The sequence below is a fragment of the Corythoichthys intestinalis genome, chromosome 2, assembly GCF_030265065.1.
Source record: "Corythoichthys intestinalis isolate RoL2023-P3 chromosome 2, ASM3026506v1, whole genome shotgun sequence".
Lineage (NCBI taxonomy): Eukaryota > Metazoa > Chordata > Actinopteri > Syngnathiformes > Syngnathidae > Corythoichthys > Corythoichthys intestinalis.
The window spans coordinates 44,186,305-44,213,758 of record NC_080396.1 but is presented as its reverse complement, the minus strand read 5'-3'; the positions used below and the strand labels follow the sequence as shown (position 1 = coordinate 44,213,758).

The 27,454-nt window shown below is 41.7% G+C and overlaps 1 protein-coding gene across 1 annotated transcript in view; it reads right to left on the bottom strand.

The window, feature by feature from the left end:
- ttll10 (tubulin tyrosine ligase-like family, member 10) overlaps positions 1-23,498 on the bottom strand; it is a 62,883-nt gene extending 39,385 nt beyond the window's left edge. The window contains exon 1 of the mRNA XM_057828383.1: positions 23,306-23,498. Within this exon, the coding sequence (XP_057684366.1) occupies positions 23,306-23,366 (61 nt within the window). The 5' untranslated portion in view covers positions 23,367-23,498. The remainder of the gene's footprint in view (positions 1-23,305) is intronic.
- Positions 23,499-27,454: the final 3,956 nt, after the last annotated feature.

The window sequence follows — 27,454 nt, the reverse complement described above, 5'->3', positions numbered from 1 at the left end:
AGGACTACCTCATAAATAGTTTATATATTTACATTTTATACTTTATTCTTGCAAGCTACTTTTGAGAATTTTTTTTACTTGTCCTGCACTGCAAAGGGAGATGCTCCACATTTCATTGTACAACCGTATAATGACATTAAAGGGCTATTCTATTCTATTCTATTCTATTCTATTCTATTCTATTCTATTCTATTCTATTCTATTCTATTCTATTCTATTTTAAAATAAGAAGTTTGCTATTTTGTTTGGTATTTAATTCACAATGAATATAAACTTAAAAAACAATGTATGAAAACTCCAAAATATTATCCAATTTTAATTAAAGAGAATACTGGTTTCCCCTCCCGTTTTTTCCATTTAGAAAATGTAAAGAAATTTAAAAAAGATTAGAGAATATTTGCAATTAAGAGCCTCACAAAAGAGACAATTTTGGCCTCAACAAATTCTCTTAACGATTTTTCAACCATCAAAATAGTTGTCCATTCATTTATTAAAGGGTTAGCTGTCAACAAGTCGATTAATTTCAGAGCTCTAGTGGCAGACATAATGGCCCCTCCTAAAGTAATGCGGCCCGTGCCAAAAATGAGATTGACACCCCTGCTATAGATTAAGAGTTCGTTCCATTATTCAGTTTATCACTATCACAGTTTACCACTATCCATCAACAATTTATTCACGATTCTAGCACATACAGGAGAGGACCATTAATTGTCCAGAATCTTAACATTGTCATTTGACGCTCCAGTAGCCTACTTAGTTAACAAAATGTAAACATTGTAGCGGAACTTCCACTTGATGTGGTTAAGAAAGCTTGCGTTGTGCTCTCAGGCCTACACTGGCTGTCACAGAACGCTGGGCCACATAAGTTGTTAATGATTGCCCAAACCTGTTCTGACTAGTCTAAAGCTATGGCACGGTAACGACGGGAGGAAGGGCTGCATTTTCACACAGTACGCCGCAGTTACTCATTTCAAGCAGAATTGAGCAAAAGTACATTGGCGCGCAACTTGATGGGGTTTTTTTCAGTCAAACTCTCCATTGAATTAGATATCTCCTCATCCAACTTTAAATTAAAGGCGGGAATAAAATGAGATTTTTAAAACAAAAAATTGCCACCAGTGGACGTCTGATGCTGTCGTCTTTGTGTTAGTGCAGTGATGAAAGGCTGATGGAATGCTGCTCAGCTCGACCTGAGTCGGCGGCCCGTATGCAGAAGGTCACTGAAACGCCGCTCTTTTATTGAATAGCGAGGCTACTTCACAGTTACGCCGTGCCAAAAGCTCCCCTAAATACTGTACTCATAATCAAACGTACCTTATGGGTCTATTACAGCTGTCATCGATTGAACTCAATTTCATACAGAAGATTTTGTCGAAGAAAGCTTTTGTGGGAAAGCATTTCCCAAGTGGCGGCAGAAAAGGTGTGTTAATGATAGAATGAAAGATTTTCCGTCGTGCTGCAAGTGAGCCCAGAACTGAAATAGGGGTGGAGGGGTGGAGAATAGGTCAGGGCAAAGCATGATAAAGAATGCACCTGTAATCTTACCGTCTTGAAAAGTACCCCAAGCAAAGAAACCAAACCGAAAAAAAGTGTTTGGAAGGCGGGGGCTGAAAAAGAAAGAGAAGAAGGTCTTGAATTTCCTGAAAGCGCTCCCGTCTTCCTCGCGGTCAGTCAGGCCCCATGAAATGAGAAAGCTGAGCAGACCTGCTCTCCCAGACTCTATTTAGTTAATCATCAGCATTATAAACCAGTTGCCGCGGGCCCTCTGAGGACGACAAGAGGGAAGGGAGAAAAGAAAGGGTGTGAAAAGATTAGACAAAGCTTACAGTACCTGGTCAAAGTTACAAGCCCGCCCTCGCGTTCAATGAAGTTGCGCTTATTGGCAAAAGTTTTTCCTATTGTACAAGATGGCGCACCGCGGTGGGAGTTGTAAGCCCTGGTGGCTGCCCACGCTTTTTGCTGGCTGGAAGTGAGGCGTGATCAGGTAACTCTGCCCTCTGTGCTGGAATGTGACTCCACTGTGAAGTGAACAACCCGATAGGTAAACTGGCCTGGCCCTTAATCAATAGTTGCCGTCTTTGTAGGAAAACAATGGAAAGGAAACCCAAAACTTTACTTAAGTGTGGACCTTATCTCTGTCACACGGCTGAGGAACGGCCTGGTCACCGAGGCGTTTAAACCCTGATAGTGCTTTCCGCCCCGAAAGAAAAAAAATACGACATTAGCATCTGTCGCAAGGGCACTACTTGCCACTTGCACTGTTGTGTTTTGTTAGATTTTTCATTTTAAGAATTATATTTGACCCTTTCATGTAATAATTATGACTTTTTTCCCCCCCCTTACAGAGCACTCATTGAACTGATTGACTGCCATTCATTCGCTGTTCCCTGTCAAAATGGATTGGACGTCTAGCGTTGTCACTGAAAGACGAGCATTCATGGTTAGTCCTCCAAGTTTAAATGAATTTGACTTCTGTTGCCGTCAGCGGCATGCTGTGAGTGAAATACTATTGGGGAAAAAGCTACTTTAAAATTTTACCTGGGCCATAACTAGAGCGTATTTCTGATTTTATTTATTTTAATTTAATCAATTTAACTATTATTTAACATTGTATTCATTTATGAATAGATTTATCATATAAATAAGTAAATGTTTAAATGTTTTAAGCTTCAAAAAAATATGTACAGTGGGGAGAACAAGTATTTGATACACTGCTAATGGGAAAACCCATTGACAGTGTATCAAATACTTGTTCTCCCCACTGTATGTTTTTTTTTAATTGCCAAAAATAGTCACGTCCTCTACAAAGGGTTAAAGGTCTAAGTGTTGCCTTTGGAATAGCTGTCCACTGTAGTGACCACTGTCCCGAAAAGGGTTAAGTATATCGTTTGTGAATGTCTAAGCATCCATCCATGATTTGAAATGGCTCCATCCCATTTTAAGTTGACACTCCCCTCAAATCGTCAGGTGAATAAAAAGTTTTCAATTTGCTTTGAAACTTCTAAGAATATTCTTCAGTCAGAATAAGTAATAATCATCCTTGAAAATTTTCCACATAACTTTTGAAACCTGTCTTTTTTTTCTGAGTCATCGGCGCTCACATGACCTGCAGCTTTTCAGGTGTATAAAAGAAATGCACTATCCACCAATCACAATCCTCCACCTCAGTCCGAAGCCTCTGCAGTACAGTGAACGTGGTTGACATTTTCCCTCCATTTTGCTGTCTGCTTCGAAGACTTCGATGGTATCGGTGGTTCTAAATAAAACTAGTTTATGAGCACATGAAACGGATTCCATAACGTAGTCTTTCCGTAGTGGAAATTCCCCACTTGAACAAGAATGACGCTGCTATTTCTACCAAGCTAGCAAACGGTCCTTAGAGACGAAGTGAACGGATGAGCAGACATTTTACATTCAGCACATATCCACTTCCTCTTTTAAAACAGCCATCACTAAGACTTGGAAAAAAAAAGAGAACCTCAACGACAACTAACGAGTCACAGTTCAACAGTTTGTAGAGAAAAGTTGTGTAACGAGTTATATAATCTAGTTATACACAGGATATTTCTGCTGTAGGGAAGTTTAAAATAAGTCTCATACCGTCATTTGGCTGGCTGTCACCTTGTGCTGAGGGTTTTATGATCTAAAATCAACCACTGTCTTCATGTCCTTTGACAAGTCTGGCAGTTTGCCTTTACCTGCCCCAACTGGTCTATCCAGTTTAGGAATGAACGTTGGCTTCTATTGTTTCCCAGTCATTCCTTCTGCTTAAATGGGGCTGGAATTTGATACGCGTTATTTTCGCATCCCGTCAAAAAGCCCTTTTACGCTCAGCGCACAATCGCGAACGCTTTTCTCAATCTTAGCCGACAAACAATCATCCCAAAAACTTTGAACAAAAGCGTCGCTGAGCAACAGGTTCTGACCGTCTTAAGAAACGGACAACGAAGACAAAGAAGCAATCACATTGGTGAATTTACCCAACCTTTCCCAGGTGTGGTCATCGAGCCAGAAACCCAATACAAGAGACATCATTGTGTGGTGGCTTTTAACGCCCCGTTGGCTAGTCCCCTTCTTTCCTGCTCTGCTTGAAGGACAGTGGCGTCAATGGCGTGGCGCATAGGAGGCGCGGGTAAGATGTCCCTCCTTCCAGGTAGATGTAGGCTCTATGATGTAAGGAAAAGCCAAACCCCGGAAGAAAAGCGCATCGGTATTCTTCCTGGTGCCGATGCCAAAGTTCTTTCTTTCCGTTGTTCTCTTGGGCGGTGTTGGACTATTAAGCTCCTCGAGAAGACAGAGGCAGAATTTGTAAAGGGCTTGGTTTACATGTAGCCCGACTCTCCCTCCTCCTCTTTCCCCCCGCAGGTGTAATTTTCAGGTTACAGCCAATCTCTTTGCCCCCTGGCACTTACAGGTGTGTCCTCTGCAAAGTCAGCCAATGGCGACTAAGAAGATACGCTCCCCAGCCCTTCCCACTGCCGCCTTCTGACTCTCACCTCACCGGTTCTCTTACCTACCCTACAACCCCCATGAACCCCCAGGTGTTTTTCTGACGATGTTAATTCAGGCTTTATGGAAACTACGTCCTCTGTTCCACATACACACAGCTGGAAGAAAGACAAATTGTTCACCACATGGCGAAAGTCACATTTTCTATGGAACGTTATCATTGTATCATCACGTCAAAACTTATGCCTTCATTTTAGCAGTCCAAGTTGGCCACAACCTGAAATACCTGCCCTTTGCTCTCATGAACGGCCTCCCTTTGTGTCCACACACCCATTATGTCCCGACAATAACCCCAGCGGGAACAACAGGTGAACAAAGTGCAGGTGAGTAAAACTTGAGAAAGACCCACCAGAGATTTGAGGTCAGTGTGATCATTTTTAGAGGTGGGGGAGCACCAGCCAACAGAAGGTTCGGGGGACTCTTAGCCCCCTAGGGCAAACAGGCCTAATCCAAAACCTGACTGGGGCTTGGTTGGATGCTGGGCAAGGCAGCCGCTTTCGGTCTCGAGGTGTAATTGTCAGGATTAGACGCTTAACAATGAGCACAATACCAGAACCATATCCTGTTTCAGCTGGGGTGTGGCACAGCTTGCAGCAGAACTCCGCCGGCAAATGTGGAAGAAGGCGCTTGCCTGAATGCAGTTAAACAAACACTGATGCAAACGGCAATAAAACCTTCCCCAATAAATCATCAAGACTTTGACGCCATATATGATTCTGTTTCCCATACAAATGTGACAAGGCAGAACCTTTTGTCCTTATTTCAAGTCAACAAAAGGTTGTTTCAATGAATGTGAAATCAACAGCAGGAAATATTACTTGCAAAAGAAACCTCTACCACAACTTTTTGAAACTATTATAAGTAACCAATTAATCCCTTCGACAGGTCAATCCATTGCGAAGCTCCAGTAGTTTAGTAAATCGCTGCTCTCTAAAAGGTTTGCTTTGTTTGGGTTTTCATTTGCAATGCAAATGAGCAAAGGGGTGACGCATAGGAGACTGACCTCAACTTATTTGGCTACTGATAGCTATCTAGCCGGATGGTCACGCAAGGCAAGATGCAAGCACATCCAGTCAGCGAGTCAGGAGCATCACTCGCAAATGTAACACAAACAAAAAGACTATACCTCTCCGTGCATTTACTTGTGAACTACAAAACTTCAGCAGACAACAAAACCTACAAAGCTCCCTATTTCTAGATCTGAATTTGAATCGAGTGTGTATACCTAGGAATTGCCAGAAAAAACTTGGAAGAGTTATTTGCAGAAAACAATAAACATCTTTTTTTGGCTGGGAGGGGGGGGTGACATGATGGTTAAATTTACTCTTTGTATGAGGCTGTTCTAAGTACTAAAATCTATATCCTGCTTAAATCAGTGTCAAAGTTCCTGTTTTTTTGGAAGAATCCGACAGACGACAGGTGATTCTAAGCAAAAGCCGTCAACTCTACTCAGCCAATAGTTTTTCACCGTCATGTGAATCGTGACTTTTTCCGCCCAGATTTAAACATTCCTTCATCTTGGACTTGCTGGTGGTGTCGTTTGTATATTGTGTACTGTATATAATTACCTGATAAACATGAGGAGTACTTACACCCACCAAACTTTAAAAGCCTACAAATGCCTTGACGGCTAGAAATACTTCGTAGCAGGATTCGTCGAGCTTTTTTTGGCGAAAAACACATCAGATGTTTACGTTTTTGTCAGTAAGGTGAGTGTATTTTTCATGTCCACTGCTCACACTTACAATAATTCAAAGCAGACCTGTCGCCAGACGGTAAAAAAAAGAAATGCATGCAGACTTGTCACCAGACAGGGAATATGAAATGCATGGGAAGCCACCATAAATACTCTCCTGTCTCGTCTTTACAGTATTTTGAATACGTCTACTTTACACTACTTGAAACTAACATAAAAATGCAGTATTTACCATTCCATTACTTTTTAATCTATATAAACTATTATTTCATATTGTGTCATTTATTAAAATGGCAATTATTTTAATTTTGCATGAGGAAGCAACACAATCAGAGCATCAGGAACGGCCGCCGTCTGCCGCATGCGGTTCAGTTGGTTGAAGGTCTGCAATACACCCGTGACCCGTCGTTTGTTTCTCTGTAGACTTCACATAGCTAAAGATGGATGGCATGTAATCGGGTGATAGAGGGTTGTTGCTTTTCTCTCCTGCAATGAAAATAATGAAGAAATAAAAATAGGATAAATGCACATAAGTTAGTGATTTACATTACTACACTCGAGCGCACGCATCACTTCGATCAAAGCCATTCTTAGATTTTTATTTCTCTCTCCACGCAGAAGTGCAAGGCTTTCCTCTTGAAGCATATTCCCTATCTGAGTGGTAGCTTGGCCAAGCAGCCAAACACAGTCCAACGTTAGCATAATTAAAAATGATAATAATAAATGTGTATACTTCCTATCAAATGGCCGTTACTGTGCCTCGAACTGTCAATTGGGAAGAAGTTTACCCGTTTGATGGCAGCCAGCCCCTTTTCACGTCGCTCCTTCTCTTTTGGGATCCGGTAAAAGTGCCGATTCTTCGAATTCTCCTGTACATTTGTGTAGCCAAATGCTACGCAGTACTTCACCATGTCATATTTTGTCTCGGCATACGTAATTTGAAAGGAGATCACCGCTTAAAAGTTTAAACCTAGCCTTGCAAAGCTATGGCGTGTGTACAAGTGACAAGCATAGCATCAGGTCCGTGGTTGTGTTTTTGGCGGAAGTGTGGTGAGGTCATGTGAAAAACCTCTATTTGCTCTGCGCATTCAGACTAGGGTTGGACATCGTTTGAAATTGAATGATTTTGGTTCTGATTCCACACGTTTCGATTCCGGTTCCAAACGATTCTCGATTCCGATTCTTTTAAGAGGCAGGGTAAAAAAAAAATTGCATAGTTTATATTAATGTCTTAACTTCTTGATTTTTAAAAAATTATATGAACTTCTAACAGGGCTATTTTTTTATATGTATTTAAATATCAGTCTTTGAACTTATATGTGATGAAGTTTCTTTTCACAGGAGTGCACTTTCACAAAGATGTTCATTTTTCAAAAACTCATGGAGAAAACATTTACACATGGTCTTTTGCCATACATGTACCTTAGCTGGTAGCTACGACGAAGAGTATAAATTATTCTATTGATTATAATTTGATGATCTTTTAATACGGTTGATTTTAACAGAAACAGCAATGCACTTCATAAAGTACGTAGATGCTTATACAGGCTATATAGACTGAGAAGTCTCCTGCTTTAAGATAGCGGCTGTTTACTAACGCCGGCAAGTATGTCATTTTGCATGTAGTTTTCTATACATGAGTGAATGCCTCCGAGTCTGTCATTTCGCATCTAGTTCTAGATACAGTATATGTGATATCTATCGAAGCCTGACGTAATAATACGACTTATTCTCGTACTATTCCATCCATCCATCCACCGACTACTTAATCCGGGGTGGAGTCGCGGGGACAGCAGAAGACAGACGTAATTTATTGTTTTACTTACCTGGTTCTCTGGCTCTCAGCTATGCACTCGGCACTTGTATTCCATGAAGCTGGAGGTGTTTAATCATTGTGCAGCCGCCTTTGCATGATATACCAGTAGTTGTGTTGCAAATGTTGCACTGAGCTGACTCGTCATTTTTTTGTTTGTTTGTTTTTTTTTGTAAAATTGAGCCATACTTTTAAGCACCGCTGCACCGTGTCCATGGTTGTAATAAGTACCAATGCACAAACACGCGCTTCATGTGGCTTCTTCTTTGTGGTTTTTGGCAGCAATTTTTTTCTGCTCAGCGCTCAGGGCATTGAAACATGGAATCAAAATATTAAAATTCGATCGGTTCCGGGAGCATCGGAATGTTAGAACCTGACCCCATCGATGCCCAATGCCCAAACCTATTTCAGACACACATAACCCAAAAGCATATTGCGCTGCAGGCTCACGCAGGAGAGAAGGTAACTGCTATTAGAAATATTAAAATTGACAATTCAGAACATTGCTCACATAGAGGAGACTGATGACGCAAAAGGAGGCGAAACCGCAACGACAATGCATGTCGGGCATCCAACCTGTTTCAGAAGAGATGGCCTAAATAAATCAAATTTTGTACTGTACTAGAGACAAGGTAAAAAAAGATGCTACGCTTTTCTTGTACAACAGAAGACGCCAGACGTTTCAGTTAAGTACTCAGTCCGGACCAGTGAACAAGACAGAATCTCCGTCTACAAAGTGTCATTTATGAGCCTTTTTTGTAATTTAGTAACCCCGATATGCATGTCTGTTATAGTTTCAATGCAAACTTTGAATACATTGAGTTATTAAGAAGTTCTAAATGATATTTAAGACATCAAATTGAGTTAACTCCATCTTATTTACATGATAAGGATTTCTTTGTGTCAATCGGAAACCATCAGTCAGAACGAACCAAATTCACGTGTGGAGTCCCTCAAGGGTCAATTCTTGGACCACTCTTATTTAACATCTACAGTATATCCTTCCCCTAGCTCAGATTATGGAGCAGTATGACATCTCCTATCACACCTATGCAGATGACACACAACTCTACATTTTTGTGTCCCCACATGATTATAGTCCCTTAGTCTCCCTGAGTAAATGCATTCATCAAATCAATGACTGGATGTGCCAGAATTTTCTCCAGTTAAATGTGGAGAAGACTGAAGTGATTATTTTTGGGCCAAAAAAGGAAAGGTCAAAGATAAGCAGGCACCTTGGAACAACGTCACTTACAGCTACAAATCAAGTCAGAAAACTTAATTATTGACTCAGACCTGAAATTTGATAGCCATCTAAAGTCTGTCGCTAAATCTGCTTATTACCACCTAAAAATATAGCCAGAATTAAGGGGCTTCTGACTCAACAAGACATGGAAAAACTTATGCATGCATTCATTTTCAGCAGATTGGACTATTGCAACGGTATATTTACAGGTCTTGATAAAAAAATCAGTCAGGAAGCTGCAGTTAGTACAGAATGCTGCAGCCAGAGTCCTCACAAATACAAGGAAACTGGACCGGTTTTGAAATCGTTACACTGGCTTCCAGTGAGTCAAAGGATAGACGATAAAATACTACAGCTCGTCTACAAAACACTTAATGGCCTTGGACCAAAATACATGCTTGATATGTTATATTCCTATGAAACATCTAGACCCCTGAGGTCATCTGGAACCGGTCTCCTGTATGTTCCAAGAACAAGAACCAAGCAGGGTGAGGCAGCATTTAGGTATTATGCTCCTCACCTCTGGAACAAGTTACCTGAAGGTCTGAAGTATGCTCAAACTGTTAGCTCCTTTTAATCAGGGCTAAAAACGCTTTTGTGTAGCACTGCATATCCATAACTGTCTATATATTTCAATCTATTTGCTTTCTATTCCTCTTGTGCTTATCTCCATTGCTGATTTCAATTATTAGCAGTAGTAGTAGTATTTGTTTTATTTATTTATTTTTTATTCCATTCGTGATTAAATGCAATTTTTATGTATGATTGTCTTTTTACGATCTATTGATTTTAATGTGACTTTTATGATCTTCATGTGATGTAAAGCACTTTGAATTGCCTTGTGTTGAATTGTGCTATATAAATAAATTTGCCTTGCCTTGCCTTAACTGTTTTTCCAATAAAATGTGAGTTGGATTCAATACCTGATTTGGACAAAAAAATCTTACAATGGGTTTTCAATAGAAAGACCTTATTGCTGAACAGCATCTGTCCAAAGAGGCCTTTCTATTGGTTTATCCACCTGTCTACCTTCTGCTCAGAGCCTGACAGGATAATTACAGAGCTTCACATTGTCTTAGCGGAAATTGGAGGACTTTGCCCAGGTGTGATGTTAGAAAGGGCCTTCATTAAACTGATCGGCCTGCAGTCTCCTGACAATCACCTTGCTGTCTGCCTCACTATCAGCAAGCATCGCTTGCACACATGCATGTATTTTACTTTTGTTTTCATTAATTTAGTGCAAGTATACAGTATATCAGTGTGGTCTTTACATAATCCACCAACAAAACTAAGAGTTGTGAGGATATCCCAAACGAGTGATGTTGTGGAGTGATACGGTACTACTAGACAAACAGTTTTTTTCTTGTTAACAAAATAATAGGCGCGTGCAACTTTGTGCTAATGACAAGAGAAATGTATTCAACAAAGACATTGCTGCATGCAAGTGGAAATACTCGACTAAGAATGTGACAGTAGCAAGATCACTTGGAAAATATGTATGTACGTTTATTTTATTTATTTTTTAACTTGACTTAGTGTTGTAAAGACAATGTTGTGCTTTACAACACAATGTGAAATAGAAAACAAAATGAGCCTGGACAGTTAGTTAAAAAAGGTTTATCCCAATGTCTTTTCACAATACTGGCTAAAAGTACAAAATAACTACTGCAAAGGGTACCTTGAGTTTTAGGTCTCTCCACTGATTTACATTTTTTTTGTGTTTCTTTCAACAGAAGGAGGTGCACTTTTTGCAATTTTTACATTCAGTATATGCAATAAATCAAACAACACAAAAGTAATACTTCCTTAAAGGCTTAAATACTATTGTGTAAACCCTAAATGTCACCCTAAATTTTAATGACTAACTAAAAGTTCAAGTTTACAGCTTTCATACACTTTTTTAATGTCCAAATTCAAGCACTTTTTAAGGACTTTCAAGACCAATTTTCCAGTTTTTCCAGGATCTTTTTAATCATTATGTCAATATTATTATTTATTTATTATTTATTTATTTATTCATTTATTTATTTCACGATAAAGTTGAAATAAAGTACAGTGCCTTCTCACAAGTATGCTAACATCTTCTAAAATGTTCTACAACCCTGGAGGCTCGAGAAATTTCGTTTGGAAGGTGCCAATGAACCTGCCTGAAGCTCCCTGGGAGGATGCGTTCCCGGCGGAAGTGAGCGTTTTGTGGCAAACTGCGAGCGCGTCCAATACCACTGGTGCTGCGTAGTAATAGCACGCTGTTCGGTGGACACAGGCACAAAAGTCACAGCTTTCTTTGAAGTTCTGCACACTCGAAAAATGGCTCTCACTCCTCTAATTGCTAAGTGAAATGATATCTCGATGTAAGTTTGTGTGGAACTGTAGTTCACAAAACAACAACAACAAAAAACCATCACCAGTCACGAGCACTCATTCAGACATTTTATCATATAGAACAAACTCAGATAAAAAGCTTGAAAAAATAAGGAATAAGGAAATAAGGAAAAAATAAGTGCAACTCTTTAGCATTTAGAAACACTAAAAGAAATGAATAAAAAACATTGTGGTGGTCAGTAAATGTTAATTTTCTAGATCAAGTGCAGGAAAATATATATGGAATCACTCCATTCTGAGGAAAAAATGATGATGCTGGAACTTTTGTTTGGTGCTGTTCCAGTGAGATTTACAAAGATGACTGCCTGAAGAAGACATCAAAACTTAGTCCTTGATGATATGGGGCTGCAGTCAGGCAAATGCACTGGGGAGATGGCTGTGGTTAAATCTTCAATAAATGCACAAGTTTACATTGAAATTTTAGGCAGCTTTCTTATCCCTTCAATTGAAAATATGTTTGACCATTTTCCATGATGACAATGCATCATGCAACAGAGCTAAAACTGTTAAAGCATTCCTTGGAGAAAGACTCATCCAGTCTATGTCATGGCCTGAAAATAGCCCAAATCTCAACCCTATTGATAACCTGTGGTGGAAATTGAAAAAAAAAAAATGGTCCACAGCAAGGCTACGACCTGCAAGGATGAGCTGACAACTACAATCAAAGAGAGTTGGCACCAAATTGATGAAGAATACTCATCAAGTCCATGCCTCAGAGACTGCAAGCTGTCATAAAAGCCAGAGGTGGTGTTACTAAATACTAGAGATGTGTTTTTCCTCAGAATGGAGTGATTCCATATATATTTCCCTGCACTTGTGCATTTATTGAAGATTTAACCACAACCATCTCCCCAGTGCCTTTGCCTGACTGCAGCCCCATATCATCAAGGACTGAGTTTGGATGTCTTCTACAGGCAGCCATCTTTGTAAATCTCACTGGAACAGCACCAAACAAAAGTTACTGAATCATATTTTTTTTTCCTCAGAATGGAGTGATTCCATATATATTTTCCTGCATTTGCTCCATAAAATTAACATTTACTGACCACCACAATGTTTTTTAATCATTTCTTTTAGTGTTTATAAATGCTAAAGAGTTGCACTTTTGACCTAATTCATTATTTTTTCAAGCTTTTATCTGAGTTTGTTCTACATGATAAAATGTCTGAGTGAGTTCTCTTTGGAGACTGGTGATTCCATACTTTTTGCCAGGGGTTGTATAAAGCAGGGGTCCACAAATACAAATCCTGAAGGTCCACAATTGTTTTTTTCATACAAGCATGGGTCCATTTATTAATGTCGGTCAAGTACAAAGCAGGTCGAAAGTGGTAAAGGTGTTTTTCTTTTGACCAAACAAAAATACGATGCACATTTTGATTAAATAAAAATAAATTAACAAAACATTGTTGTGCAAAAAAGAAAGAAAAAAAATACATATTTGAAATATTTAATATGTTAGTTTGTAAGTTTGTAAGTTTTTAAGTATATATCGAGTAGAACATAATATTTCATCAGTGGCCCCTATGGTCCTGAAGCCCGGGACAACATACCGAGTTGCCCCCCCCCCCGTCCCCCTTGTTGTTGTGTAATACATTTAACACATACACAACACATTTAATACATTTACCTTGCTTGACTCTTGATATGACTGCTTCAACCTGTTAATTTCTTGCCTTCTTAATTCTGATTTAGGAGGAAACTTCTCTTCAAAGGATCTGTGCTCTTTAACATAATGGCATTTCACATTTTCACTTTTAACAGCCCAATTGTCTTTAAGCATATTAAGCACATAGGTTTGGTACTTTCAGTTGGTAAAATGGATGCAAATTGGTCAGTCCATTCCTCATTGAAACGGCGATTTTCGTTGTCCACTTTTCTTTGCTGAGCATGACATTTTGTTAGATTCGGTCTTCCACTGGTGGCATGTAAACAAACAAGATTGCAAAGTGCCGGGTGCGACTCGTGTTTCACACTGCTGCAGTCCGTCAGCTCTAGCTAGCAGCATGCAGGCTCTCTCAGCCAATCAGCGCATCCATGCAGGCTCTCTCAGCCAATCAGTGCATCATTGTCAAAGAGATGACAACAGAAGTGGGAACATGGAAGATATTTGACTAAAAATGAAACAGAATTCAGCAACAGAATAGTAGCGCATAGCGATAGATCAGCGCTTCATACAAATATATGTTAAAAAAAAGTTTTTTTTCTTTCGTGTTTTTTTATTTTTGGGGGGGAGTGTCATTTTCTCTGGGTCCAGAGAGAGGTGTGCCGTGGTCCGGTTGTGGACCGCAGTCCGCTAATTGAGAACCCCGGATATATAGTATGAATATACGGGGCCATTACCTGTTATGAGAATCCCACCACAACATAGCCCAAAAACACTGATGTCAGGCCATGCTAACTCAAAGAAAAGCAAATCATTATTTGACAACCACAATGTTACTCAACAGACGAGATTTATTCGGAACAGTAGTGTACCACTCACTATGAGAGGTGCAGGACAGGGACAAGACGGGAAAAGAACAGGAGATTAGTAGTGAGGTCACTGCAATTGGAGTATGGTAGGAGTGGCTCTGTACGGGAATAACTAAACACCTGTAAACTGCAAGTGAGAGGGCAGTCCAGGAAGTTTGGAAAGTCATGGATTGTGTAATTAGGGAGTGGCCCCACACCAAGCGACTGAGTTCCATGGGTGTGCGTCAACGGACAAACGCCAGTAGATCCACATCATCACCCTTTAAAGTGTCATGGAGAAGAGGAAGCTGTCCTCTAAATAGTCTTTGTACTTTGGTGGTTTTCCTAATTCCAGGAGTGTTTTGTTCTTAGTAACATGTTTAAATGCAGGATAAACCTAAAATTCACCGTAACTTTTATAAGTTAACTCAATTTTGTTATCCTCTGAAGTTTTCAAACACATCAAAAATGATCACTCAAATCAATGTAAACTAGGTAGAAAAGGAAACAAGGAAAAGGAAAGGAACAATTCACAACAGGTCTTTGATCCAAAAATTAACTAACAAACACATTCTGTGGTTCAATTAGAAGAGTTCTTTTGGACCGAACTCTTCAACCTACTCTTCAAATTTCGAGATCATGGGACCGAGATGGCACCTAGAAATTGGCATAGACAGCATTCAAGTATGTAGATACAGAGAGAGTAAGGCTAGGTTCACACCGCAGGTCTTAATACACAATTCAGATTTTTTGTCAGATCTGTTTTTTTCCCATGCCCGTTCAGACTGCCTTTGTCCATTGAGGCTGTTCAAGTATCATGCATGCGCACTAATTCAGAGTCCAAGATGCGCTGTGCAAATGACCCGCATGCGCAGCAGCATCAAAACATGCTGGCTTAATGTTATTCTAGGGTGATATTATTTTCATTTCCAAAAAGAGGACAAAATAACAGACAGACTTTTATATTCAAAGTTTATATGGACTGATAGCATGCACTGTGCGTATATGACGCACACATATACGGACAGTTTGTCCCGAATCTCGGCCGTGTAAGCAATCTTGAAATATTGCTCATTCGGAGTGCAAAAAGAAAACCCAGCATCCACCACCCATTTTATTTTTTTGTGACTGTTTTCAAGCTCGCCTCTTCCCTAAAAGCCGCCTTCAAGCTAGGCACTAACGCTAATTCACAGCTCCATCGCTAACATAACACCCTTTCTCTCGCTCTTTGCTGACGTAATTGCATGATGAATTCCAATTTGGGAGACTTGACAGTTCAGACCGCAACCACATTCTGGAAAAATGTGGCACAGATCAGATTTTAACCACATACGAATGCAAGGGCGTAGGTTTGCATAGGGACGGTAGGGACACAACACTACCAACTTTGCAGGATCCTCAAATTGTCCCCACCAACTTTCAGGCAACCTTATTTATATTGTATAATGCAGGGGTGCCCAAGTCCGGTCCTCGAGAGCCCCTATCCAGCTTTTTTTCCATGTTGCCCTCCTCCAACACACCTGAATCAAATAATCCGGTATCATTCTCAGGCTCCTGCAGTGCTTGCTGATGAGCTGATCATTTGATTCAGGTGTGTTAAAGGAGGGAGACATGGAAAACAAGCCGGATAGGGGCTCTCGAGGACCGGACTTGGGCACCCCTGGTACAATGAGTTCAGTTACGTAGGTAATTTAGATTGTCTTTTTTTATGTTTTAAGAATAGAATTGACCCTACAAGTATTAAGTGATATATTTACATTATTTTCAGACTTACATTTACCCCTTTTCACTTGCTGAATGTGCCAGACCGTTATTATTTTATCTAACCTCATATGCACATTTAATTGGCTGATGACATGCCCCCCACACACACACACACCCACACCCACACCCACACACACACACACACACACACACCCACAGCCCCGACAAAAATACATGTCGACAACATGCCCCCTCCTCCAACCCCTTTGAAGAGGAGGGATATTAGAAGTCTTTTTTCGGCCAGCAGCAGCTACCCGGATAGCAGACCGACGTTGAAAAGATGTTGGATCAAGTGTTGATCTTATATCGTTGAATCAACGTCACTTTTGCACCCTCAGTTAATGTTGTTTAAACATTGAAATCCTTTCAAAACCTAAACGTTATTTCGATTATTAATAATATTGGAACAACACTGAATCAATGTTATGTTTTCGACCAAAACGCCTGCTCATCCAGAATTTAATGACTTTTCAATGATACTTCCCGGTCAATCATAAATCAACTATTTGTCAACATTAGTTCATTAACTATAAAACAATGTTAACCCAACCATCGCCTGACATACCATAGAACAACAATTGCCACGTTTACATGGAGCCAAATATTCCAATTACAATCGGAATATTTGTTCAAACCGAATAAATGTGTTCCATATAAACACCTCATTCGGAATGAACAGACCCAAACCGAATGGAATTTCATTCCGATTCACAGGGGTGGAATATTCCTTTTCCCAAACCGATTAGAAGTAAAATTATATCATGTAAACAGGGAAGCGGAATGGTGTCTGGTTGCGTTCTTTCTGCGCATGCTCCGTACTGACGTGGTGACGTCACTTGGTGACGTAAGTAACGTCAGTTGCAACATGGCTTCCAAGCACACGCACAGCGCACCCACACAACTTTTTAAATGAACGGCGTATCATTCTGAAGTTTTGTTTCCACTCGAAAAGTTAAAACAGCAGCTGATCTGACGATCGATCTCCATGTTTTGCAACGTGACGCTTTGTTTTGATTAATCTGCGCATGTCAGACGGCAGTTGTCAAACGTCCTTTCGGAATAAAGGCAGTCACATGTAAACGCTGGATCGGAATAGATGAAGTGACATGTAAACAGCTGATGTGAAATTTCCATTCGGAATGATTTGAATCGGTATGAATAAAAGTCAGCATGTAAACGTGGCTATTGTTTCAACGTCACTTGATGTCAAAAATTTCGATGTCAACCATACTGATGATTTTGATGGAAAATCAATGCTTATTCAATGTCGTTTTTCAATTAATTAGGTTCATATTTATGAGAAATGTAGCCTTGACCCCTGTTCACCCAATCTGTTTGGGTTTAATAATGTCCCTTCCTAAGCAAAAAGTGTATTTGCGGGTTATGCTGTTATATCGTCCCTACCAATGTTGAGACCAAACCTACGCCCTTGTACGAAAGTGACCTAGATCGGTTTTGAAATGGTCCACTTTTATGAGGCCTGTCCCGTTCAGACTGTCAAGTTGATGCCTGACTACCTAGCCTTAAAGTCACAGAGAGGCATTGAAGCAGATATCTTTGAGGGGCAGAGTACTGAGTTTGAGTATATAGATTATATCGTATTTAGTCAAGTTATATAACTTTTGCTTTTTATACATTTTTTGTTTATTTCTATTTCCTGTTTCAATTGTTTGTTTTGAATTCTCTTGATGATTTCGTCTGAATGTAATGTTATCATTTTATTAGTGTTTTAGAATTTTCATGTGATGTAAAGCACTTTGAATTACCTTGCGTTGAAATGTGCTATACAAATCGATTTGCCTTGCCTGCCTTCAAAGTGAGTACATTTCTGCCATTTTATGAATAAAAATCCCAAAAATATTTTTTTCCTTTTTCTTGCTTTGAGAAGCAAGCATCATGTCTGTTCCCAGTGACATAGAATCACCAAGGGAAAAGACTGTGCACAATCGGTCTATCAGCTTCGGCCCTGCTCTGACTTGCCTCCTGCCACCAGCAGCATCTAATTGGCCCCTTGACAGTTCAGTCCTTTCGATCTGTGTGTGTAAATGATGCAGTCCTGTGCTATGATCTCAAGAGGGCCAGTTGCCATAGAAAAGGAGAGTTAAGCATACCAATTATAACTGCATCCTATTCCACAACACACCTGTTCGACTCACTGGTTGGTTTCATTTCAAACTGCACGTTGTTGTGATCTGTCTAATGTCGGTTACTAACCAAAATGTGAACACTTTCAAAATACAATTTGCTGGGATAAAACAAATCGAATTAATTGGATACACGTCAAACCCATTGGCAGTAGGACACTTGGTAATGAACCTTCATATTTCAGCGAAACTGATAATGAAAGAAGTCCATTCCATTTAAAGTGGGAGGGCTTGCAGTGTCGTCAATGGAAGCCAGTGAGTTTATGGACAGGACTAATCCCTCAACTTTAGGTATTGCTCTCACAATGAACACATCTGTACCAAAGCACTTTGTGCAAAAGAAGAAATAATAGCAACAATATTGCACTATGATCATAAATAACCAAACAAAATCTTCTCCATTCCAAATACAGCCTAGCTTCTTTCATATTGGCACTACACATGCAGAAGGTGCAGACACATTCACCCCCCATCTGATAGGAATTGCAAAGATCTTAACTAATAAAGACATAATTACAAGTCTCACTTCACCAACCAAGTGCTTTTGAAACGAAGTACCATAATTTGTACATTATAAGCCGCTTCTTTTTAATTTATTATTACAGGTTAATGTCTTTTGGTGTAACTATCCCTTAATACAATGTGAACACCCAAGGCTTATAGTCCAATGCAGCTTATGTGTGAACAAATATTTTTTTTCTTGTAAAATTTGAGGTGTTTGGCTTATAGTCAGGTGTGTCTTATAGTCCAAAAATTAAAGTAACTATGTTCTAGTTTAATGGGGAGTCTATACTTTTGTATATACCACAATAACAATGTAACTCTTTTGTAAATACTTAACAAATAAATTACTCTGAAATTGTAGGCTATTTAATAATTTTCAGTTTTAATTGTCAGGACATTCAACATATTGAGGATTTTCCCAACAGCAAAATCAAATGGAGTGGGTTAATTGCCTTTCATTATTCATAAAAACAGATACAAGGATTGCATGTTTTTTTTTTGGTATAAATTATTTTAAAAATTTCACACATGTTCAGAGGCATTTCTTGCGCCTGTCTAAGTGGAGGCATTAAAACAAACCGTTCCAAGCAGCAACTCCCTAAAGCGGCTGGCCCATCTCGAGTTTCACAAGCGAGATGCGGCAGTTTGTTAGGGAAATGTGTGTAAATTGCTTCCAAAGTTCATTGTTCATTATGCCCAAATATAAATACCGTGACAAGTTCCCCTGCCCCTCGGGCACTTTTAGTATTGTAAGCTTTCAAATGGTTTTTGTATGCTTAGTTGAAGGCATTGTGAAGTACCCTGACCCTGCGTAGCATCAGCAAACACACCTGCCCACCCGACTCCGCAAAAGACTGTAATTAGCTCGCAGCTTAATCTGTTTACTGAAGCACTAGCATGAGGTATTAGCAACAATGACTTCCTCAAGGGCTGCAAATACATGTTCATTTACTTGGTCATAACGTGTGTATAGTTTTAACCAAAGGTGCTTGTAACTCATCGGATGCCATTGACGGTGCTAGATGTCCAATCCATTTTGACTGAGAGGGGCGATGGATTGGACAATCTAGTGCTGTCAATGGAACTGAAAGATCAGCTTTGAATTGTTCATCTTTGTCAATAGAAGGCAACGAATTTTAGTCAAGAGTTGTCCAGTGTTGCTGCAATGTTCTTTGTAAAAACAACATGCCACATTAACTTTAAACATGTGCTGTACATGTATAGTTCATCCAATGCTTCATAAGACCTGTCTACGGGATAACAGCAGGTCCCTCTAATGATACAAGATGTGTTTGTGAGATAAATGCTCTCCGGGGTTGGGAAAGCGGGGGTTCAGGTGAACACACAGTCAGGAGGTGTCCCATTGGGACCAGTTACCAAGGTGGAGTATCACCTGTTCATTACTTCCTATATGTGCGGCAGTACAAAGACCCGACGCTATGACCAAATTATGAGTTTTTAATCCTGTAAGTATATACTTTTAATTTACACTGCAGATGCAAGGCGTTATGTATGTTTCCCAAGTTATTTTCAATGTGCAAACACGAAGACGTCTGACCATAAATGTGTCACTTCTATTATGTTCTGGATGAAAATGCTTATTGTACTTATTTGGCATTCAAGCTTTTAGAAAACTGCTATTTCTCAGTGTTGTCCCTAAAAAAAAATATGAATATGAATATTTGCAGATGATGATTTGACAAGCACACTCATTTTTGTGTGAAACTGCACGTCTAATACAGTATATGCTGTGAGGTGTGCAGCAGTATATTCAACACGCACTTACATCACAGTGATAACACCTGTGAATCCTAGTTACTTTTGAGTGTTTTTATACTGCTGAACCCAAAGTAAAATCCTGACTGAATAGCATTTGACTGCTCTATGTGACACTGCTCAATGGCAGAAACGTTTGTGTCACTTATCTCAAAAGAACCCTGGTGGGCAATCGTCACAACGCATGTCTCGTTCTAGAACCTAATGGAAGAAATACTGCAAAGGTAAATCTCTATTAAACAACAGTTTACTGTATGTGCATGGGTATAAATGCCATTACAAAATGGCTGCACTCGTGAGCGGAGTCATTCTTTTTAGTTTAAACATTATTTTTTCCATTATTAGAGATCTACGTAATTTGTATACTTTAATACTTTGAGAAACCATCTTTCACATTAAAGGGAACCTCGGACTTAAAGACTTGTAGAAATATAAGCAACAATTGTTCTATTTTAATAAAATACGTAATTAGAAAAACATAAAATATTGCTATCGATTTAAAAATCTATATTTAGTACATGTTTTGACCTACGGAGGGCGCCATGTTTTAAGCGCGCAATATACGCTTGGGGTGATGACGTAGATTGTCACTGTCATTCGATGAATATTACCGGGTTACTGCAATTCCTTCTACGCAGCGAGACTTCAAACACATCTGCTCATCGGTTAAAAGCGGCGAATACTTACTATTTGTGTTTTTATTGAGTCTTTTTTTACCTTTTCATTGCCTCAAAATACTTTTTGCATGTGTTTCCCTCTCATACTTTTAAGCATTGTGTTTTTTTGTGGTAGCTTAAAAGCGGATTGTTGATCTGTAGCCCACATTAGTCACCTGGCATATTTACACCACTCTAATTTGATATTACTACATTTAAGTATTTTCTTAAGGCATCTTTAGTATCTTCTGTCTGTATGTATCCATACAAATTAAGCATAAAGAACACGTTAGTACTTTGGTTGTCAAACTCGCCTCTTGTAGATGTTTCACCAGTGTTGCACATTTTGGCAGAACCACTTTTTTTTTCCTACTCTGGTCTCCTCTCATCCCGTCTTTCCTGTTCATTTTTCTTTTGCTGCTCGTTTTGTGAAATATCAACATTGAAAAGGTTGAACAGATGACATGTTTATGTCGCTAGAGTCATACTCTGGAAGCCCGGCAGCGTAACCATGTGAGGTCACCGCCCTTCGACATCGACAACAATGGTGACCTAAACTAATTTTACAAATTGTATGAAAACGAAAACATGTGTTTCAATATCAAATTATAGTTATTTAACTCATAATAACGTTGATCTTTTAAGAACTACAAGTTTTTCTATCCGTGGATCCCTTTAAGGCTGTTTATTATCGGTGTTGTCACAAGGCACAATGACATACTTTTATTATCAGAGAGCGTAGCGAAGGGCAACGTAATGATGACACCGAGAGAATCCTCCTGAATTGACAGCAGTCAAGAGTATATGATAAGCCTATTGCATTTTTTTTTGTTTCTTGCATGAATCAGGTAGAAACCAAAGTCCATAGCAGAAACATAGTTAGAGCCTTTTTGTTTCACAAAGATGTCCCTGTGAGAGCTACACATTAACGCAGGCAGCTGCCAGACTTCTCCAAGCTCGGCCAAACCTTTACAACGCAACACGCCCTTTTGGGTTTGTCTGAGCTCTGTCAACATGGCAGTCTCCAGACGGCTGTCTCCGGCAGTCCAGCCAATGGAACTGATGCAGGTAGATGGGGCACTATCCCAAGTGGGCTGATAGGAGCGCGGCAGCCATGGATACAGGTTGTCGCTCGGGCTGATGCAAAAGGAAGTGTTGAGGGAACAGGTAACACTTGACATCACAGGATTGAGTGTACACACCAGCTTGTCCATAGCTGATGGTTTATTGCCAGGCCATTGCAAATAGCTGCATGTTTACCAAGCATAATCTTTGATCAGTGAGGAAGGCAGTTGCAGTTAAATAGGTTCTGAATCAACATCCTGGAAGTCAGCCATGCAGAGAGGTTAAAACAGTTAACACAGCTCAGGTTCAGCAAACTCATTCACATGTTGTTCCTTTGGGACCATGCCAAACAATGCATCTATCCATGCAACTATACTTTTATTTTCTAGCTGCGTGAGGTATAATATCCCTGTTGACTTTGGGCGGAAGGAAAAATACACACTGGACTGGTCATCAGCCAATCACAGCACATAAAAAAAAAGCCATTTGCAACCACTGAGGACAATTCTGAGCCAGAGTGGGTAATTCTACCCATCTATATCCATCAATTCATCTATCCATCCTTTTCAACTTTACACTAAGGGGCTCGCCACAGCGAAACAGACGATTTGCATGATAGACTTGGCACACAACTTTTTACGCCAGATGCCCTTCTTGACGCAACCCACAAGCGCAACTTGAATCCAGGCCTCCACAATGGAAACGAAGAGCCCCTGAGCCACCACCCGAGTCAATCCAGGCATCTAAATTTTATATTAAACCCAGTTTTTAATCACAACGCACAAAACATCTGCCAATTCTCATATTTTGAAACTTCAGTGTGTTGAATTGCAGGTGCACCATGCCACTGCATCCATCATACTGTATTTGATGTGGCATGTCTGCGTGTAAACTGATGCGTGTAAAGGAACTGAACTTCATAAAGTGGCCACTCCAAATGTGCACAAATGTCTCTCATGTGCCCATTCATGCACATACTAATATACTGTTCATACGAAAAAGAAACACTCAGTAGGTTCAAAAATCTATGAAAGGCAGAGTTTCTAAAGAGATTACTCAAGCCATCAAAGCGAGAACATGAAGAATCCACACAGGAAGGCCAACAAAGGGATTCTAACCCTGCACCTCAGATGCATGAAATGGATGCACAAACCACTCACCTACGGTGCTGCCCCACATCCATCTAGTGCTGTACCATTCAATTTACGATAACAAACAAGCCAAATGACCATCTCTCCATTTCCATAATGACGTCCAATTCAATGGAGTATCACTGAGCATTCACCTCAGATGACCTACCTTGTGTTGAACATCCGCCTTTGAAAATCACCCAAATTTCTTCTAGACAATTGGAAGGCATCCTTCAAAAATGATTCCTTTCTCCTCTTTCCACTTCAATTGGCAACTTAGTCCTTGCAGTGCACGCAATGAGCTATGAGATATACTGTATTATAATTTAAGCAGCAAGAGGGAAAAAAAGAACAACGCGGCAAAGATGTTGGCAGCTGTGATGTGTATTGAGAGGAATGCGCCGGCGTTATCAGTGACTGAGTTATGCAAGAAGAGTTTGGTGGAAACCTTTGCCTGGTACAGCGCTAGGCCTCAGCCTCCTTACACACAGGTTAAACACACACTCACCAGCAACACACACTAGGAGCTCAAGATGAGCGGGCCTTGGATCTTTCCAATTACCCTCCGTGAATGGGAGGTGCTCGGACACTCCGCCTGGGTTATCGCACCACTGACACTCCCCATTCTTCTTCCGATTTTACTATTTATAGCTTTCATCTAAAGTATGGGCTTCAATGGAGGGCATTAGGTGCATGGGAGGTTTAGTTAGGAGTGGATGTGTTTAAGTGCAACTTTGGGGCCGGAAACAACAACAACAAAAATCTAGCCATTCAATTTTTTGTTTGTCTTTTCCCACAGCAATTTAAATGAACTAACATTTTAACACTTTAAAGCCAAAGAAGGGGTTTCTGTTGTTGGAATCTTATCTAATCTTAATCTAAACCAGACACACTCACGGGCCGCTCCAATAGGAACACTTACACAATCGTATTCAAATCTTTCCAACAATTGCAGTGAATTAATTCTTCCTTTACCAAGACAATCAACTTGAACAATTCAGTGGGTTTTTCTGTTCCACAGCTCATGTTGTTTGGATTTAATTCCATAATTGGTCACTTTCTTTGTACAAACAATCAGGTGGGTGGAATGGAAGCATGATAAGCTACTAGCAGTAGCCTCAGGCCACAGTCCTGAATGGCACGGTGGCAAAGCCACGAAGAACTATATCGGGTGAACAGATAAAAGGAGGAGGTCACCACTTTTCAGACTTTTTGTCTGCAAAGAAGACAGCTGTCTAATACAGGGGTCCCCAACCTTTTTTGCACCACGGACCGGTGTTATTTGGGTCTTTTTTTCACGGACCGGTGTTCTGACAAATTTTGCAACCCATCAAAAATTGCAACGATGCGGTTCTGCGCATGCGCGTAACGTTAAACATAGCTGCAAAATGCGCAAATGCAGCGATTCCAAAGTAAGTACTACAAATTTTCTTGAAAGAAAGGAACATTAACTTATGTTTGATAATGGAAGGACTTGTAGAAAAGTTCTCCTCAGATACATCCTGCCATGTAAGCTGCACACAACTGCACACCGCTCTCACCATTAACAACTTTGCCTTGTCGTTAAACAGAAGGCCGCTTCACAAAGATACAATGTTGGAAATTGTAGCAAGGTTTTCAATGCTCTTGTAGCGATCTCAGGATATTCCAGAATGAGTTTAATCCAGAACCTCGGTAGAGTTGTTGTCTCAAATGTACGCTTAATAAGGTCGCCGTCATTTGCGATCTCTACAAGTTGATTTTCCTGTTGCACAGGCATGCTCGAATCACTCGGTTTATTCACAAACGGGTCAGGGATCCACTCCTTTGCAGTTCGTGGGTCTTCGAGGTTGTAGGCTCGTCAGGTGCCCTTTTCGCCGTAAAAATATCTCCAAAGACGTCTGTTTTTCAGCCATCTTCGCTCGTGTGGGGGCTAATTATTTCCGAGAACAAATGTGCTGCGCCCGAGGCCTAGCAATACGTTATTATCGAGGACAAGCTCCATCCATCCATCCATTATCTTCCGCTTAGTCCGGGGTCGGGTCGCGGGGGCAGCAGCTTTAGCAGGGAAGCCCAGACTTCCCTCTCCCCAGCCACTTCAGCCTGCTCCTCCGGCGGGATTCCAAGGCGTTCCCAGGCCAGCCGAGCGACATAGTCTCTCCAGCGTGTCCTGGGTCGACCCCGGGGCCTCCTGCCGGTGGGACATGCCCGGAACACCTCTCCAGGGAGGCGTCCGGGAGGCATCCGAACCAAATGCCCGAGCCACCTCAACTGGCTCCTCTCAACGCGGAGGAGTAGCGGCTCGACACCAAGCCTCTCCCGGATGACCGAGCTTCTCACCCTATCTCTAAGGGAGAGCCCGGACACCCTGCGGAGGAAACTCATTTCGGCCGCTTGTATCCGGGATCTTGTTCTTTCGGTCACGACCCACAGCTCGTGACCATAGGTGAGGGTAGGAACGTAGATCGACCGGTAAATCGAGAGCTTCGCCTTTTGGCTCAGCTCCTTCTTCACCACAACGGACCGGTGCAGAGTCCGCATCACTGCAGACGCTGCACCGATCCGCCTGTCAATCTCCCGCTCCCTCCTACCCTCACTCGTGAACAAGACCCCAAGATACTTGAACTCCTCCACTTGGGGCAGGATCTCATCCCCGACCCGGAGAGGGCACTCCACCCTTTTCCGGCTGAGGACCATGGTCTCGGATTTGGAGGTGCTGATCTTCATCCCAACCGCTTCACACTCGGCCGCGAACCGCCCCAGTGAGAGTTGGAGGTCACGGCTTGATGAAGCCAACAGCACCACATCATCTGCAAAAAGCAGAGATGCAATGCTGAGGCCACCAAACCGGACACCCTCAACGCTTCGGCTGCGCCTAGAAATTCTGTCCATAAAAATTATGAACAGAATTGGTGACAAAGGGCAGCCTTGGCGGAGTCCAATCCTCACTGGGAACGAATTCGACTTACTGCCGGCAATGCGGACCAGACTCTGACACCGGTCGTACAGGGACCGAACAGCCCTTACCAGGGGGCTCGGCACCCCGTACTCCCGGAGCACCCTCCACAGGACTCCCCTAGGCACACGGTCGAACGCCTTCTCCAAATCCACAAAACACATGTGGACTGGTTGGGCGAACTCCCATGCACCCTCGAGGACCCTGCCGAGGGTGTAGAGCTGGTCCACTGTTCCACGGCCGGGACGAAAACCACACTGCTCCTCCTGAATCCGAGATTCGACTTCCCGACGGATCCTCCTCTCCAGCACCCCTGAATAGACTTTACCGGGGAGGCTGAGGAGTGTGATCCCTCTATAATTGGAACACACCCTCCGGTCCCCCTTTTTAAAAAGGGGGACCACCACCCCGGTCTGCCAATCCAGAGGCACTGTCCCCGATGTCCACGCAATGTTGTAGAGGCGTGTCAGCCATGACAGCCCCACAACATCCAGAGCCTTTAGGAACTCCGGGCGGATCTCATCTACCCCTGGGGCCTTGCCACCGAGGAGCTTACCAACCGCCTCAGTGACTTCAACCCCAGAGATCGAAGAGCCCACCTCAGAGTCCCCAGACTATGCTCCCTCAAAGGAAGGCGTGTCGGTGGAATTGAGGAGGGCTTCGAAGTATTCTCCCCACCTACTCACGACGTCCCGAGTCGAGGTCAGCAGTACACCATCTTCACTATACACAGTGTTAATGGTGCACTGCTTTCCTCTCCTCAGACGCCGGATGGTGGACCAGAATTTCCTCGAAGCTGTCCGGAAGTCGTTTTCCATGGCCTCGCCGAACTCCTCCCATGTCCGAGTTTTTGCCTCGGCGACCGCCGAAGCCGCAGTCCGCTTGGCCAGCCGGTACCTGTCAGCTGCCTCCGGAGTCCCACTGGCCAAAAAGGCCTGATAGTCCTCCTTCTTCAGCTTGACGGCATCCCTTACCGCTGGTGTCCACCAGCGGGTTCGGGGATTGCCGCCACGACAGGCACCAACCACCTTACGGCCACAGCTCCGATCGGCTGCCTCAACAATGGAGGTGCGGAACATGGCCCACTCGGACTCAATGTCCCTCACCTCCCCCGGGACAAGGGAGAAGTTCTGCCGGAGGTGGGTGTTGAAACTCTTTCTGACAGGGGATTCTGCCAGACGTTCCCAGCAGACCCTCACAATAGGTTTTGGCCTGCCAGGTCTGGCCAGCAACTTCCCCCACCATCGGAGCCAACACACCACCAGGTGGTGATCAGTTGACAGCTCCGCCCCTCTCTTCACCCGAGTGTCCAAAACATGTGGCCGCAAGTCCGATGACACGATTACAAAGTCGATCATTGAACTGCGGCCTAGGGTGTCCTGG